The 19,222-nt window shown below is 43.6% G+C and overlaps 1 protein-coding gene across 3 annotated transcripts in view; it reads left to right on the forward strand.

The window, feature by feature from the left end:
• The window catches only part of igsf9bb (immunoglobulin superfamily, member 9Bb), a 76,666-nt gene that overhangs the window by 19,537 nt on the left and 37,907 nt on the right, over positions 1 to 19,222 (forward strand). For all 3 annotated transcript variants that reach the window (XM_037749449.1, XM_037749450.1, XM_037749451.1), the window contains exons 2-4: positions 4,715 to 4,906; positions 10,394 to 10,540; positions 18,843 to 18,994. In XM_037749449.1, coding sequence (XP_037605377.1) covers positions 4,715 to 4,906; positions 10,394 to 10,540; positions 18,843 to 18,994 — 491 coding nt within the window. The remainder of the gene's footprint in view (positions 1 to 4,714; positions 4,907 to 10,393; positions 10,541 to 18,842; positions 18,995 to 19,222) is intronic.

The following is a 19,222-nucleotide window of genomic DNA, read 5'->3' on the forward strand; positions in this document are numbered from 1 at the left end:
TCTCCTTCTTTTTGCCTTGTGGGTTCAATCTAAGGACCTGCCTGGTGATGCTGGTACTGAGTTTCCGGAGTGTGTGGCCAATCCATCCCCGTCCCCATCTCCTTCTCCTGATCTCTTCTTCCACAGGTTTTTGACCTGATAGAGATCATTGTTGCTGATGATATCTGGCCAGTGGATGTTTAAGATCCGCCTCAGGCAGGTGTTTATGAATGGTTGTACTTTTGTTATTGTGGTCTTGGTTGTCCTCCACTAGGGATGCACCGATACCACTTTTGTTCAAACCGAGTACAAGTACAAGTACTTACATTTGGGTACTCACTGATACCGAGTACTGATACGAGTACTTCTCGACGGTGCCCATCTCGCCTGCACCGTTGGAGAGGTGGAGCGTGGGCGCGTGAGATAGGACCCGAAAGATGGTGACGAGAGGTTATCGTCACGCTGCCATAAAGTGGTATAGAAGCCGTTTTGCGAGTACGAGTACATCAGACCCGATACCCGATACTGGTATCGGTATCGGTGCATCCCTATCCTCCACGTCTCCGAACCGTAGAATGGTATTGGTTTGATTTTGGAATTGAAGAGTCTGAGCTCCAGATGATCTTAAGTTGTATGAATGAAGCCCTCGCCACGCCGATTCTGGCTCTGACATCTGCATCCTTCCCGCCCTGCTTATCGATGACACTGCCGAGGTATGCAAAGGCTTCTATTTCTTCAAATGCTGTTCCCTCCAGGGTCACTGAGTTTTCGCTGGTTGGTTTGACCTTGAGGACTTTACTTTTCCCTTTATGGATGTTGAGGCCTGTTTGTGATGTCTGATAATAACATTTCAGCATATTGTAATTCAAGTGTGCTGAGAGAGACTTCTCCACCTCCTCATGGCTCTGATGTATTGATTTTTGGGGTGCACGTTTTGCTGTTTGCTGTTCCTGATATGTTTTATATGTTGAATGTCTAGCCCCGTCCAAACGAACATCTACATCTTGCTCCTTTGATTGTCACTACTGTATTATTGCAACACAATATATTTTTAATCTGTTGGTGGCTTCAAAGTAGCTCGATGACACAAGTGTTACAGCACTCCTGGCAACAATCACAAATACCCAGCAACCATATCCTCCCCTTCCCTCTTCCACCTTACTTACACTCTTGGTACTGTGTGTGTGAGAGAAAGAGAGAGAGAGAGAGAGAGTGCACCTCTGGTTATACCTAGCGATGGTGCCCTCCCCTGGGTCTTTGATTGTAAATGAGCTAAACCCTTATGGGTGGGGATGGGCAAATCAGCTCTGCCGCTGCCTTCTCTGTGCTCTGCTCTCTCGCTCCCTCTTCGTCTCATCAGTTATAAACAGTGAAGTCATACCTTCCAAGGGGCCTGTTTTTGTGCTATCTGCCATGATGTCACCAGCAGCCAATCAACACGTAGCATGTGTGTGTGTGTGTGTGTGTGTGTGAGGGGGTGGGGTGGCGCGGGGGTTCACCACTGGGAAAAGCACAGTTATTATTTGGTTCTGCCGGCAAGCATGAGAGCACATATGCACATCAAATCACAAATCCACAGGCTTCTTCTGATACATGCAGCCTCTCAGTGATGTAATATACTCTATATAGATTACATAAGAGTGCTATTTACTGTATGATGTGTGGAAATGATAGGCCTATGATGTATTCAGAGATATTCCACAAGGTGATTACAGTGCTCTGTTGAAATGGTTAATGTCTGTTGTACCTCTCAGTTCGCTCAGTTTGGGGATGTGTTTCCATCTCTAATGGTATTTGTTACTTAACATTTCACTTTGAATCTGCAAGTGTTTTATTCCATTAGTCTGACATTCACAATTAGGCCTAATTATAAGCTAAACATCTAAACTGTTAGGTGCAAAACCTGGACTAATAGTTGCTTTTCTTATTGACCTCAGTTCAAGGTGACTGCGGTGGCCTTTCATGTTTTTCCTACTTCAGCCTTAATATGCATTTGAAAGCTCAAAACTGATAACGTGGGCTAACCCTTTATGACTGGCCTTGAATGGATATTTAATTATTCGAGCAATGTAATTGGTTTGGTCTGCTACACAACGAGCACATTCTGGTGATTGCAAAATGGAGAAACATCAAGTGTTGGGATTGAAGAGTCATCCTTTGAGTATTTGTACTTTTAGAAAGCTGTTCTTTCTGACCTTTTTCCTGCTGTCACACGCGGTACCTCTGCTGAAAGACGTGTAGACTAAGATAACCCAAAGCATTACTGCCTCACTGTCCCATTCTGCTTTCAATGATTCTTGTATATTCATAACTATGTTTTCATTAGTGTATAATCACCTAAAACTAAGAATGGTGTATTTGTTAGCCTAGAATGAGCCCTTCATATCTATTATGCAACGATACCGATACCAGTATCGGGTCCGATACTGTGCTCATGTACTCGTACTCGCGAAACAGCTCTGATACAATACCATCGATACCACTTTAGGGCAGAGTGACGTTAACCTTTCGTCACCATCTTTCGTGTCCTATCGCACGCGCTCACGCTCCACCTCCCCGACGGTGCGGGCGAGACGGGCCGCTGGTGCACCCGACCCCGTGGCTGTTTTTTTCCGTGTGAATTAAAAAAACGGAAATCAACTTGCTTTTCTTGTTTTTGTCTTCAAATTGGAAATTGGAATATAAATTAAACCAAAACCAGAAAATGACAAACAGACAAAATGTCGAACTTGAGGCTTCAAAACTGTAGTTCACAAACCAATGGGCGACGTCACAGTGACTACGTCCACCTCTTAAATACAATCTATGCATTGGACACAGAAAACACAAGCAGCCCAAGTTGACCACCATGCAGTCCCTGTGTGGTATCTCCATAGTCACCTATCAAGATTGATGTTTATGTCATGTATTTATCTTTAAGAGAAATACTATGGGCAGACTCTGAAAATGTTTTACTGACACACATTTAGGCTAAGACTCGCCGTAGCCTTAGTTATTTACAGATGTAATAGATAAAGTCCTGTTGGCTCACTGCACACACAACACCTTACACTGTTTGCTTCCACTAATGAGAGGCAATGCAGGCAGTAGACCGTCATCTGTGTGCATGAGAAAGTAGCTGGCTGCCCGGCTTCCTTGCAGGCCACAGAGGGACGAGCAGTGAGTACATCTGATTAGCCATATCGACTGGTAAAATGCTATCATGTCGGGTTTCCGCTCATAAAGCCGAGCTACATAGTAATTAGCCTGGGATCGATGTGGCCGTCCAGCAGCTAGCCCACAGACACAGTTTCACTGGGATTGCTCCATCACTGATCTAACAGAGTGAATTCTGTTTTGTAAAAGGTTAAAAGTCCAAGTATTATTGAAAATCAGTTACTGTCACATTACCTCTTTCATGTTTTTGTCCTCCCACGTTCAGTCAGACCAATTAGATGAAAAAGATTCTGTCGAGATAAAGCGCATTCACGCGTCTGAAAGTGCCGTTAATATTTATCTTCCCAACCCATCGGCCTTGGCTCTGTATTGGATTTTTCACTGGCAGTCTTGTCCTGAGTGATGGATCTTGTAGCTTAGCACATGTTATCACACACAAACACTCACTTCCTAGGTGAAACTGTTGCTTCCTAAAAAACCCTCTTTCTGTATTTCTTTCTAATCTGAACCATCTCTAATGTGGCATTTCTGTTAAACTAGTGGAATCAGCTTATACCACTCCTACCTTGTTTACTTCACATTAACTGATGTCACGATAGCCTAAAGATTAGAGAAGCATGCTCAATGACAGGTGGTGAATGGAGTGTCAGCATTAGCTCGAACAAATGTAAAGCTGGAGGTGGACAGGTGAAAAACCCGGCCCGCGCTCATATCCAGATTGACAAACCCTGGGTTGATTTACCGAGTTGATAACCACCGTCGAAGGACCGCATTGTTAGGGTTCGTAAAACCAGATAAGGAGAAGATACCCTGGGTATGTTGAACTCGCTTCGTAGTACAGGCCTCTGGTGTGCTTGTGGTTTGCACCCTGAAATAGGATTAGTTATTCTCAAACCCTTAAAAATACCAGTAATTAGTCGTTTTTACTCTCTATTGAGACTACCTAGTAAAATCACATCTGTCTACCTCATATAGCTTTTCTTTTATTTCTTTTCCTCTTTTCCTGTTTGTACTGTGGTGACAGGATTACTCTACAGGCACTAATGTGAGCACTAAATGTGTGAAGATTGAAATCTAAATGTGTGAAACCCTGAAAAATTTGAAATATTGAAACTTGGCTCCGCCAGGGTTGTCCCTTGTCACCGATCCTGCTTGTGATTTTCATGGACAGGATCTCAAGGTGCAGCCGGGGGGAGGAGAGTGTCCGGTTTGGGGACCTCAGAATTGCGTCTCTGCTCTTTGCAGATGATGTGGTTCTGTTGGCTATATCAGACCGTGACCTTCAGCACGCACTGGGGCGGTTTGCAGCCGAGTGTGAAGCGGTCGGGATGAGAGTCAGTACTTCCAAGTCTGACAACGTGGTTGGAACGGTGGCCCCCGCGACCCGGCCCCGGATAGGGGGAAAGTAAATGGATGGATGGATTGATGGAAAATGACAATGAAATATTGAAGCATTGTTTTGCTTTACACCGTAATGTGTAGCTCAAGTGTGTAGGCTTAAAATGGTCTTTTAGCCACCAGCTTCGCTCATCTGGGATTGTCGACCTGTATAACCTGTGAATGATGTTGACCCCTACAGGTGCCCACGGAGTGCGAGAGGAGCCCCAGTTTGTGACGTCACGCGCAGGAGAGAACGTCATCCTGGGATGCGACGTGTCCCACCCCCTGAACGGCCAGCCCTATGTGGTGGAGTGGTTCAAGTATGGAATGCCCATCCCCTTCTTCATCAACTTTCGCTTCTACCCTCCTCATGTGGACCCGGAATATGCCGGTAAGAGAGTGAAAGCAATCGCATTCAGGAAAGCAACCTTTCTCTGGTTGAACGTTTCACACCTGTTGAGCGTCTGACCATACCAGCATCACCGAGGGGTGTGGTTGGATGTGGGCAGAAGTGCGCTCTGTTGCACCTATAACTACACTCAACAGTGTACTTACACACCCTTGAGTACACTTCTACATCACAGCAGCAAGAGGTTAAGCCACTGGAGGTCAACAAACACACGTTTTAGTGGGTATTAGGTTGAAGTCCCCCTCCACTCATCTGCTGAAGGAGGAAAGTTTCTCTGTGCTCACCTTGTATCTCAGTTTAACACCTGGATGTGCTAACAGGATTTAGTGACATCACAGCTTGTTTGGGAGCCAATCATGGTCCAGTATGCAACTTTCACAAGTGTGATGTGGAAACCGTGTGAACATATTCAAAGATTCAGTTTTTTCTTAATGATAGAGAAGGAGTAGATGTCATTTTAAGATTTTTAACAAGGTAATTCAACTCTTTTTGTGGCAAAACCACAACAGATACACATATTATTCAAAGCAGAGTAGTTGTATATTTCTGTAAACATGTCTTTATGTCTTAAAGACACAATGAAATGAAAAAAAACACCAGAAAGAAGTACTAATTACAGAAGTCTTGAAAGGCAAATGATATAAATATCAATTGTTTCTGGTGATCTGAATTATTTTCTCTCCCGTGTTTGTGTCTTAAGAAAGGTGAAAAAAATGTTGTTTGCTAAGTTTCTGTTTTTCATCCGTGAAAACCAATGTTTGTTTTCCCAGGTTCATGTAAGTTGCTTTATTCAATCTGTGTAAAAACTGGTGGTTGTTGTTGTAATACTTATTTGGAGCACCAGAGTGCACCAACACCACATCTTCTAAATAGGACTAATCATTCTTTTCTGCCAGAGGTCTGTTTCAGAAAGCGGGGATCAGTGAAAAGTCTGAGTTAGTTAACCCTGAGACGAGGGAATTTGATGATGAGGGATTTTCAGTTCCAGAAATAGAGATAACTTAAACTCTGGGTCAGTTACCATGGTAACTGACTCTGTGAACCTAACCTGCTCGCTGGCAGGTTTTCTTCGACAAACCCTGAGTTTCTCTCCGTCCCCCCATTCCCTCATACGGAGACAGACGCGCTGCTTTATTTCCTCATTCATTCAGTCCGTATCAGACCAACGCGCTGAGCATAAACGCTTCTGTGCATGCTTGTAGTGCGCGCTCCATCTACGGAGGCCACGGTGTCTCGCGCGAGTATAAACAAAGCTAAAATACAGTATAACATCTGCTAGGCTCTAAACATCTGTTTTAAGAAAGTGCGAATTAGAGTCCAAGTTCTGTCAAATTAAATGTTTTGTTGTAACAATGTATTCCTCTAATTAGAAATGGCAGATACTAATCTCCACATCTGTTTGAAAGGCAGCTGATTGATTGGCTACTGTCTGCATTGGCCACAAGAAAAGGTTTATTTTTAAAGCGTCCTTTACATCCCACCTGCCTGCAGCAAGAAGGAAGACAAATAGTCTGACAGACTAGAAGATTGTGGCAAAAAAATACGAAGGCTTTGTATAATCTTTCATGCATCCTCACACACTTTGTCTTCATTGATTAGATCTCTGAGTACAAATACCTGCTGAGTTTCAGAACCTATGGTTAGAGTTACAGAATCCTGACCTCAGCAAAAAAAGAGCAGTAGGATGTGAGTGTAACCCAAAATCCCTGAGAAGTGTCTGTGCATGTATTGTAGACGTGGAAACAAACTAACTTATGACTTATTAAATGTATAACACCTTATTTTACCAATATTATCATAGTTATTTTACTAATACTGACACTGATATCTCGTTTTAAAAGAATGATGTATGGGTCAACGATCGGTATAGTTCATGTCAGATGGTCCAACAGCTCCTGAACCTCCTTCCGTGGTCAGATGACACATGGGACCCATGATATTGCGTCATAGACTGAGGTCACAGGTCACAGTCAAAGCTGCTGAGATACATAGAGGCTCACATTGTGCCATCTTTAGATTGGGACGATGTCAAGGGTTAATGAGTCCAGCCATCCACAGGGGCACTGTTTCCTAGACACCCGTCTGCCCTCGGTCTCAAACAAGCCATTGTCTTATTTTTTTATAGAGAAAAAAAGGGACTGAAAACCATCTGTGAGAGTAAATGAGGCAAACAGAGTATAAAACATTTCCATGAGAATGTGTAGAAGGAAGAGATGGACATAACTTGATAGCCAGCCAGGAAGAAAGCAATAGGAATGGAAGATGAAACTGGAAATGGAGGGAGCAGGAAGTGGTCCCAGATTACATTATTGAATGTCCCCTATCATCATGGAAGATCTCCAACTTTATCCAGAAGAACTGTGACATTTTAAAATGACCTGCCCTCTGCAGTCATTCCCTGAAGCTAATGAATCGGCTTTGTCCTTCTTCTAAAGTTATGCACAACACTTTGAGCTCAGATTTAAATCTGATCTTCTAGAACGGATCGTCTTGGTGGGGTCCATACGTTGGGATGACAGTTAAATAGGAAGTAATATGTGTGAGAGTATGGGCAAGCTACAGTATATCAATAACCTTTGTTGAACACCATTGCAGTGGTAAGAAGTCGACCCACAGAACCAAGCAACCTCATATGAAGTTGAAAATGTGTACCCAAGGCGAGTCCTCTTACGTTATCACAGTCAACGTCAATCACGAGGAGCTGAGCTCTGTCATAGACTGCCATGTGTTGACTGCGGGAAGCTGATAGAAGAGACAAGAAGTGGGGTGAGACTGACTGAATAGAAGAAGATTGGAGGAACAGCTAGACTTATGTCATAATTACTTCAATGAACAAAAGTCCTGCTGACTGCTGCTTTTGCTGCCTTAGGCAGGACGCCTTAATATGACTTTAGGCCCCGGGGCTGTGGATATTTTGGAGGCCCTCCCCTCCCTTCACAATGTGCCACGGCAACTTTAATTCAGAACCCCTCGTCAATGGACAGCGACGAATATTAAATACAGTGCCGTCCTCATCAGTAAACAGAATATGAAACTCTTTATATTATAAGACAATATACGTCAACAATATATCAAGACAAAGCTAGGTTATTGTGTGCACAGTGGCAACACCAGAAGATCAGTCTTTTTAATTAAAAATGCACAAACATCACAAGAACCGGTGTAAATGCGGGGTTGGAGGTTTCGGGGTCCTCCCCTCAAGAAAATTTGAAGTTTTTGATTTTTGATTATTATTATCCATCCATCCATTATCTGTAACCGCTTCAGGCTCGCGGGGGGGAGGGGCCTGGAGCTGATCCCAGCTGACATTGGGTGAAGGCGGGGTACACCCTGGACAGGTCTCCAGACTATCACAGGGCTGACACGTAGAGACAGACAACCATTCATGCTCACATTCATGGGGGTCAGGAGAAGATAAATTCCTCTCAGCGGAGATCCAGGCCTCGTTACAGAAACAGACTTTGTCTGTCGTCCCCATGCACGATAGAAAAAAGGGGTTTTACTCCACGTACTTCCTGGTTCCATAAGAAGACGAGAGACTTCAGACTCATTTCGGCCTAAATCAATGTATTGTCCGCAAAACGTTCCGTATTCTGACCATCAAACAGATACTAGAACTAGTTTAGCCGGAAGACTGGTTCACCACCATCGACTTAAATAAAGGATTCACACTTTCATGTCGAGGTGGCACCAAAAAACAGGAAATTCTTGCATTTCGCCTTCCGCGGGATAACCTATGAGTGGACGTGGTGCTGCGGCCGCTACGCGACCGTGGCATGAGGGTGTAATTTTTTCTAGACAACTTCATTGTCATGGCCAAGTCCAAGGAATGGCCGATGTTTCACACGGCCCAATTGATCTTACACCTCACTCAAGTTGGGGTTTGCGATCAACCACACCAACGGGTGGAGCATCTGGGGGTTGCATGCAAACTGCATACTACTCGGTGCCACTGGGGCTGTTGAACATGCGACACCTGCAGAGGTGGTTTGCCAGCCTTCGCTTGGATGCCAGTAGAAGACGATCTATGCTACTGGGTGACCATGGACGCATCCCTGACGGGGTGGGGAGGAACTTGTGATTGACAGGTCGCTACCACGGCGTTGTCCAGTCTGGATGTTGTCCGTGTTTTTGTCTTAGAAATGTAACCCTTTCACGGTGTGTTTTCAGTTCATTAAAGCTAATTGTAACATTTTGGTCACCTAAAAAATTTCGTTGTACATTCGTCGCACTTAGCTCCACACTCTCATTTCACTTCTGGTTCCAAAAACAAAAACCAAGATGGCAAATCGAGGCTTCACAACAGTAGTCCATAAATGGGTGGGTGACGTCACGGTGACTACGTTCACTTCTTATATACAGTCAATGGGTAATTCCAAGATTAATGTGGGCACAGCGTGGGCAGCATGTGATGAGTAAGCACCACTTTGCTTTCATACAGAGTGCTATACAGTCATAATATACAGTCATAATAGCACCCTGTGTTTATACAGACTTGAATACATCAAGTGAAGGATACATAGATACTGTATATACAGTATATTAAAGGCATAGTTCACACTCAATAATTAACATTGAGTCTCTTTCTCAGGTCTTTCCAGTCAGCCCAGAGAGGAGACAGACATGGTTGGAAAATTGGAGAAATATAATCTGCTATGTAAACAGCCTAACCAGGACACAGTCTACCTTAAGTCACCGAGGCAGCCGCCGGTGCAGCTGATATATTTACCTGGTGTGTCATGCTGCAGAGGGGATTTAGGAAGGCAAACGAAAAATAGTCAGGCATACCCACAAAGTGGAGAGGATGGGGAGGGTGAGGGGATTAATGAAGGATAGCAAGGCTTTGATAATGCTGACGTTTTGAGCCGGTGTGTGCTCCCTGAAAGCCCTTTGTTTAGCCTTTATTGCCAGTTGCCATCTGTTATGATCCAGTTGCCAGTTTGCCCAAAGCAACATCATCAATCCCCCCACGCTCTCAGCTTTTGATCTGTAAAAGTAAAATGCAGCTATTCCTGACTATCTGTGCTCACCAAACTCAAAAGCCGACATCTGTTCTGACGGATTGTGACTCCTGTGTAACCCTGAAGGGTTCTCTGTTGTGATGTTGGCCACTTCCCACTCCTCAAAGGAAGTAATGACCTGTCCTTGCCTCGGTGCATCTCCAAAATAGGCCACCACACACACATAGAGATGAGGACATCTCAGCTGCACTGAGGCTTAATCGACAGATTTCACTGCGTACTGTGTAAACAACTGCAGACGGTATCCTACTCTGATGTTGTGTGGCACATTAACACTGCAGCAGTGACTGTTTAGAAACAGGTCTGCAGTGTGATGTTACCCTGAGACACCTACAGTACACTAACATGCCACAGTGTACTCTGTGATCCCGGCATATATATCTGAACATTCACCTGTTCCTTCCCTTCACTTCCCTCATTAAATTCATCTCTTTGTGTCTCTTTCCAGGCCGGGCCAGTCTGCACGGCAAGTCCTCCCTGCGGGTAGAGAATGTGCGTTCAGACGACCAGGGCTGGTATGAATGTAAGGTGCTGATGCTGGAGCAGCAGTATGACACCTTCCACAACGGCAGCTGGGTGCATCTAACCGTCAATGGTAAGTAACCAATATCAGCGCGCTTTATTCACACTGTTCAGTACAAATATCAGACAAGACAGTGGTGGAGAAACAGATATGTATCGTACATGTGTGGACTGATATATTATTACACAGTAGGGATGCACCGATACTGATACCAGCACTGTTCTCACTCATACTCGTACTCGCAAAACGGCACCGATACCACTTCACGGCAGCGTGACGTTAACCACTCGTCACCATCTTTCGGGTCCTATCGCACGCGCTCACGCCCCACCTCCCTGACGGTGTGGGCGAGACGGGCCGGTGCAGACGCCCCACCACCTCAGGCAGCTCGGCCGGTCCTCAATTCCATTGCGCCACGGGGTTTTGCTTGCACCCTCTGACTCGCAAGTGCATTAGACTCCTTGGTCCGTGTTTCAAGACGGGTCGGGTGGGTTGCAGACATCGCCGCAAACCCCTGGCAAAGTTAGTCGTTTTTTTAGCCATATATCTTCGTCCAATTATACAATTTAAAATGTATTATTAACAGTGTTGTATTTGTATTTGACACTGATACAGTATATTGCCATAACAAAAGTAATTGTTTGTAAAATTATAGAAAATACAGCTACATTTGTCATTTAAAAGCTGGTAAATTGTATTACAGATGTTTTTGTTAAATCACATGACATTTCAATAAACAGTTTATTATTATAATTTTAATATGATTTTCCTGTAATTTTGAAATACAATACAATCTTTTTTTACAGTGTTCGACAGGTCTGGACCACTCGTAAATTGCGTTTGTGCCTAAGCGAAAATTCTAAATATGAAAAAATTAGTGAATACGTCAAGTTCTCCGAAATCACTCTCGTACGAGCCTCTTAAGAATGAATCTGTTCGTACGAGTGGTTCTTGCATGAGGCCCGTTGTTTGTCGTGTCTCACTGGCCTCATGGTGGCTGTGTCATAACTAGAAGGATTGACAAAGTTGTCCCTGAGCAAAACACTGCACCCTCTCCATGCTCCGTCACTGATGTCGTCTCTGGAGAGGATCAACCTGACAAACACCTGAGTGTAAAATAAGTAACCAACGCTGACGGGACTCTCTCACAGAAACGGAAATAATATTCTTGCCTTCACTTGGTAGCTCAAGCATTCATCAAGACACTTAATCAGACAGCGTATGATGATGCTAGTTGCTGTGGTAACAGACACACCAGATACGGCCCTGCACACCCCCCCACCCCTCCCAACCCCCCATGTGGTCACAGAACATTAGCTCAGTTTCATCAGTGTTGCTCCTCTTCTGTTTGACTTCGCCTTGCATCTTCTCTCTCTCTCTCTCTCCCAGAACTGCTTTAAAGGCCTCAGGCTTCCTCCTCGGTCTATTTTCTCTTTCCATCTTCATGTTTATTACGCCTCCGCTGTCCTTTACATACTTGCCGACCTTGAGACCTTAAGAAAAAGGTGGGGGGTCCCCCATTGTTTCCTGCATTCTGGTGACTTTAAAAGACTGAAAATAACAAAATAATAACAGCATTTTTATGTTTCACCTTTAACTCCAAGGAAAGAAAACAACGCAACAACGCCACCACTGCTCTCTGAAACCCGTTATTTCCAACGGTTTGGCTTTTCGCTGCATCGAGCAAAGGCCAACTTTGGGCGCTGCACGCCGTGGCGAGCGCAGCTTAAACATGACCTCAAACTGCGGCGTGTCGAGAGCATAGACTGCTCTCTTCCGCCGGGAACCGACAGTTGGTGTAGCTCTATTGTCCTCCGGGTGGAAACAGTCGGGATTATACACACCGTTCAGTTCCAGAAACAGGAGAAGATAACGAAATGGAAAAAAAAAGTGTGAACATTTGTCATAAATTGGGAGAAATACGGGAGAATTGTGACCCCGGGAGGAAACCGGGAGAGGGCGATGAAAAACGGGAGTCCCCCGGGAAAATCGGAAGGGTTGGCAAGTATGGCAGGTATGGCAAGTCCGTTAGTGTCCTGTTGCCACATCAGACTGTTATCAGTCTTATTGGTGGTGTACAGCACACAGCTGAGTTATCAGTCTGTGATTTAAAGTGTGTCTTTAGATGTCAGACCCCAACAGTACAGTCCTATTGGGCATGTGGAATCATTAAATCACAAACTGCAGGTTCAAAAGTTCAAGTTCAGTTCAAAAACACGATCCCATTACAAGGGTTCATAAATTGGATGAACTGTTCATCCTAGTGCAATCACTGTGTCCTCCCTGAGGCTTTTGTTGAATAGGAAACGTGTTTAAGTGAGGAAGGAGATGGTTGTGACTGGCTGTGTAACAGTGATGGTGCCAGCCTTAACTGTGCACCAACACCTAGGGAGAAATCTAGTAATCGATACCAACACCAGTGAATTTCCACGATTCTCGATACCAAATTCGATGCCACGTTAAAGAAAAACAAAAAAACAATAAATCCCATGTAATGTGTACATGTTAGGGACATGTTAACCGACCCTCGTTAACCGATTATTAACCGTTAACCGACAAGATTTGTGCCTCGCATGCAGCGGTGTACCAGCTCCAGGAGCACAACAGATATTGGTTGACGGGAGTCCCCAGTTCACCGTCCGGGAGCGATAACTTAGCACCCACGATGCTGCGTGTAGTGTCGCGGACATGCAGCCACTTTCCCAGTAAAAGTCTCCACCGCACGTTTAGTTTAGTTTAGCTGGTTGTCAGCTGTGTGTCTGCTCGGCGTAACGACACCCTGTCTGCCCGGATTAACGATAGTGATTGCCCGATAAACAGTGTGTGTATTTGTGCTACGTTAGCAGCTCTAGTGAGGTACGGGGCATGAATAACATGAGTGTGTTGAATGACTAGATGTTTGATGTTTACGTGCAGCTACTATTTTTAGGGATTGCCGCGACAGAATCTCTAAGGTCTCAGAGCCCTGCTGCATACAGTACTCATGCAGTATGAAGCTCCAGCAGTGCTGCTATTTATAGACCCCCATTTGCAATCCACCTCTCCCTATCATTGTCAAACATCAGTGGTTGTCAGTGATTTCTCTGAGCAGTTAAGCTGTCAGCCCTGTTGGCATTGAAGCGATGCATATAGATTCAGAGTGAGATGCATATAGATTGTGGGTGAGAGTGCTACTGTATGTCGCGCTGATGCTTTTCCTCTACAAATTGACACCTATACGCTTCATTCCTGTGAACTTCTATCATCCGGATAGAGTGTGAGAGTGGAGGAGCAGGAAGAGGAGGATGTGTTTGTAAGAATGATGTCATTACTGTGAGATTCATTTGAGTGAATGAATACCATTCATACCACTGCATTTCTTTAGATAAAGGATGTATGGATTTATGGATGGATGAAGCTGATCACTGTGACTTCACGCAGTCCTGTGGGCAGTATCCCACTTTCTTCCTTCTAAAATGACTTGGACTCCCAGTTTTCCTCGCTCTCCCTCACAGTGCAGGCCCCAATCCGGCATGAGGTGATGCCAAAGAAGCAGGGTTCATATCTCCCAGGGTTAGCCTTCAACTGCTCAACCTTAAATAGCTTCAGCACATCCTCCTGCTTGCCATCCCTGTATTCTGCAGCACAACTCTGCAGTGCCTGCCCTGTACGACAGCCTCTCTCTCTCTCTATCTGTCCTCTCTGATGGTGTCTTTCTTTCTCATTCTGTTCCCCTATATTTACCTCTCTCCCGACCACTTTACTTTGTTCTTTCTTATGAGCTGTTTGGCACTTGCAATACCTACATACAAACACTTTTCTCAGCACAGGTTGAGGTCATTGAGGAAGCGACATGGTCTAAATACAGATTATCCCGTGTACTGTCTGTATGAATAACAAGTGGAGCCCTGAACGGAGCGGCCAAACCCCCGAGACAAAATGCTACATTAAGAAAATTATCACCCGCCAAATCTAAAGTTAGCATTTTGTGTTCAAGATTTTACCATTCAGCATTCATTATAACAACATCTGAACACATAGCCGGTTTCACTTTATGGTCAACATGTTGAGACTGTGGAAAGCTTTAAATACCTCGGTACTGCTTCTCTGAAAATACAGAGCATATCTTCAAGAGTTGCTCACAGCGACTTTATCTTCGAAGAAAACTCAGTGGCCTCGGTGTCAGTCAGCAGATTTTAGAATTAGTGGACCAAACTATTGTTATACCCCCACGACAACGTAGTCGGAGGTATAGAGCACTCTGCGTGTCCGTCCTTCCATCCATCTGTTTCGTTTTGTTTCCGGAGCAGAACTTGGAAACTATTTAACCTAGGAACTTCACATTTTGGTCTGATGGTTGACAGTGTGGTCTAGTTGTGCCTCACTTTTTTTTTTATTTTGTCCAAAAACTGTGATTTTTTCGACTTCAATTTCGTTTCCGGAGTACAACTCATTCCATTATATCCACTTTAGTAGGGGTCAAGCTGTGAGCAGGGGTGGGTATGTGAGCCATGCTCACTTTTGCCTTGTTGAGAGTGTCTTAACCTTTCACCTTCCTGCCTAGTTTGGTCACCTAATCTGTAGATATAAGAACAAACTGTCTAGGATTGTGTCAATGGCAAGCTAAATAGTTGGTAAACCCCAAAAGTCATTGACTCAACTCTTTACAGAAAGGAGGAGGAGGAAAGCGAGGAGTGTCCTGGCAGATAGCTCCCGTCCTCTTTTCAGCCAGTTTGAGCTCTTGAGCTCCAGAAGGAGCTCTAGAGTCCCTCTGGCAAATAAAAATGTGTTTAAAAAGTCCTTCATCCCAAAACCATCAATACTCTTAACTCAACACAGTGACTGAGCAGATCTGAGCCACCGACACGGACATGAACTGTTTAAATGTGTAACATAACCTGTCTCTGTATTTGTTTTTTAACTAACTGCTCGTCTGTTTCTTAATGTTGTTTTTTCTTGTGTTTAATGAGCCGAAGACAAATCTCCACCCTGGTGGACAATAAAGATTTATTTTATTGAACAGAATCATTAATACAGAATCACACAGATGCTCCAGGAGCAGTCTATACTATAAGAGATTTGAATATGACTTTGAAATAGATAGAATATCATGTTCATGATCACCTTGTTTTGGAGAACAGGTGCCACCCTGTGATAAGATCCGCTTATATTGAGACTTATTTTGTGCCATGTCACATCATGAACACATGAGCTTTCACTGCATCCCCACAGCAGAATATAGCCACACCAAGCTGCACCTTTGTGGCCTCGCTTGGTAATATTGTCGACAGCGACCAACCTGTGACAGTCCCCAACATCGCTATTACCATCTAACATTTACTGAACAGTTACAACAGTTAGCTTTTACAATAGAGAGACCTCACAAAGTCAAGGTTATGGCATTTGAGTCTGTAGACAGCCAACCAAAACTACCTCTATGTCAACGCCTGCACAGTTAGCACACACATTTATTGCCTGGCTGTCACATACAGTAAGCCACTGCTCAGAATAGGTCAATGGTATCCTGACCCCATGATGGTAATTACTGTCATAGTAGATTTATGAATCACATCTCATTAACCTGCAGATTTTGCACGACAGGATGCAGTTAAGAATGACTTGATCACAGTCAACCTGCACACTGTACAGTATTAGCAAGCATGGAAACTCCAAGATCACGTTTTCTTGCATTTCACTCAACTAGAAACATCATACTACATATAATACTACATATAATACTATATATAATACTATAATACTACATATAATACTACATATAATACTAGATATAATACTACATATAATGCTACATGTAATACTACATATAATACACCATAGTTTTCCAGTATTTACCAGCCGTAACAGCGATGCTGGTTTTGTTTTTGTCTTGTGAGTCTGTGTGTGTGATCATATCATACTACTTACTGCAGCGGGAACTACCACAGAAGTACTTTGCCAGGTGAGTGTGTGTGTATATCCCATTAAGACCTGAGGGGCCTTCTAAGTAAAACACTCTAAAACCTGAGCTGTTTTTGAAAATAACCTCCTAAAACGTATTATCTTTGTCCTAAAATAACATTACCATTTCAATAAAACAAACTGGCAGTAGTGCAATAACTGCTGTATGTCACAGTTTGTTCACAGTCTACACAGTTTATGTGCTACGTGCACGTCGCATCCGATCTTAATGGGATATACACCGATCTGCCATAACATTATGACCACCTGCCTAATAGTGAGTAGGTCCCCCTTTTGATGCAAAAACAGCCCTGACCCGTGGAGGCATGGACTCCACTAGACCTCTGAAGGTCTGCTGTGGTATCTGGCACCAAGCCGTCAGTAGCAGATCCTTTAAGTCCTGTAAGTTGCGAGGTGGGGCCTCCGTGGATCGGACTTGTTTGTCCAGCACATCCCACAGATGCTCCATTGGATTGAGATCTGGAGAATTTGGAGGCCGAGTCAACACCTCCAACTCGTCGCCGTCCACATGATGTAAAAGAAAACGTGATTCATCAGACCGGGCCACCTTCTTCCATTGCTCCGTGGTCCAGTTCTGATGCCCATTGTAGGCGCTTTTGGTCGGTGGACACGGGTCAGCACGGGCACCGTGACCGTTCTGCAGCTACGCAGCCCCATACGCAACAAACTGCGATGCACTGTGTGTTCTGACACCCATCGCAAGACGGTCTGTAGCTTGCATTACCTCCGACAATTGTCCTGGGAGCCATTAGTTCACATTAATTACACTGTACTGGAATGTACTTTCACAACATAATGTTTCGCCTCTTTTTTGTCTTTTGAATTTGATTAAATAAAAACATACTGTAGCTTCTGAATCCAATGCTTTGGGAAAGCTGGCTATCAATTATTGGGAGTCAAAGTGTCATTGAATGCACCACAGAGGAGGATTATATAAATAGTACCTGCTCACTACTGCAGTTCACATGACGACAAAAATGTGACTTTGGCAAACAGTGAAGGTTGAACGGTCTGAAATATTGTTTAGAGTATGCAGTATAATAAGACATAGTACTGCATATAGTATGTAGATAATTCACTAAAATATGAAAAACAACCAACATAAAAAGGAAAATACTATATAAAACTATATCATCATTTTATAAGAAGATATTTACCATATTCTAACGTGGTAATATGTATATTAATACATATCAATATATCTCTGCTCTACTGTCCAATATGTAACTTTTTTAAAATAAGTAATATTATTATAATATTCATTGTTTTCATGTCTTTCAGTCCTTGATGAAAGTCATTTATACCCTTCGTCCTTCGGCAACTGCAGATAGTCCAAAAATAACACCAACACATTCAGTGACTAGAGATAAATGTCTGTAAGAAGTTGCATCAGGTTGAAGTGCGTTTATTGTCACCGTCTCTGTGGTGTGGCAAAGCATGTGGCGTGGAATTAGTACCGTGGTGGCCTGGCTTATGGTTGCAGATAGAATGACATGTTAGCACTTGAGAGGCTACAGGATTACACATGTAAGCAGATCAGCTTCAGTCCTAAAAAGATTAGATTGAGAATATCAAAACAGGAATTATGACTGAACAAAATCTCTGTTAAAGCACTGACAATGATGTCGACATGTGTGTTTGTGCATTGAGAGGGTTCGGTTGAGGTTAAATGGGGTAGTTTGAAAACAAGTATATTTGGTAGGAAGATGTGCGAACTGTCTTATATGATCCCTCCTCATAATCTAGAAGGCTTCTGAGCTCTGAGAAATGTTGCGTAGTCAAAGAAGCACACTTGATTGAAGTGTAAAAGTTATTTTTTTTGCAGTGTAGCTTGTTCAGATGGGTTATTAGATATTAAGACATAATCATTTCTCAACCTCCATTATACTGCATGTATTTAATTTGTGCAAGGTCTGATTATAAATGGACACATTTGTAATCAGACAGAAAAATGTTCAACTGTAAATTCAAAGAACTCTTATCCTTGAAGAAGAACAAGTTCTCCTGTTTACTAAAGGAAATGCCAGACCTGCCACTCCCTTTGACAGATGTGGATTCAAACATGAAGGCTTTTATGAACTGCTTGTGAGGTTTTGTGTTTTGCATATAAGAAGAAACATTGTGATAACATTTTTGGCCATATCGTCCAGCCCTGTGGAACTGTACAGCATCTGGACTGCTCTGTGTTTGTGTATGTTTACCATAGAGTGTAATGAGGTCATCTATGTACTCAGAACTGTATTGTTTTATTAAGAGTTGTCATTGTCTGATGAATGTGGTTTGTTGCTGCTAACAGTATGCAACAGTTTATATTGGGTCAGAAGAAGTCTACAGAGTCTGCAACTTTGTTTCTTGTTCTACCTGCTTGATCTCTTTGAAACATTTCTAACATGTCGTTGTTTATTCTTCTCCTCAGCTCCCCCCACGTTCACGGATACGCCACCTCAGTATGTAGAGGCCAAGGAAGGGGGTAGCATCACTTTGACCTGCACGGCCTTTGGCAACCCCAAACCCTCGGTCAGCTGGCTGCGAGAAGGCAACCTCGTGGTCAGCAGTGCCAAGTATAAGGTATATAACGATTTAATGTATTCATGTCTCATCTGATTATTGATCGTGTTGCTCCTCTTAGGTTGTGTTCAGACTGCTGATGGTGCTGCTTGTAAAGAGGCAGCCTCCTTATTCATTTTTGAGACAGCAGGGCAAAAAGACGGAGGGTCGTTATTACTCCCAGGGCATCAAATAGTGACGCTTGGTCGGTGGCCCTCAGCATCTTGAAACCGACTCACAAGGCACCCT

Source organism: Sebastes umbrosus, chromosome 17, assembly GCF_015220745.1.
Source record: "Sebastes umbrosus isolate fSebUmb1 chromosome 17, fSebUmb1.pri, whole genome shotgun sequence".
In the NCBI taxonomy this organism is placed as follows: domain Eukaryota; kingdom Metazoa; phylum Chordata; class Actinopteri; order Perciformes; family Sebastidae; genus Sebastes; species Sebastes umbrosus.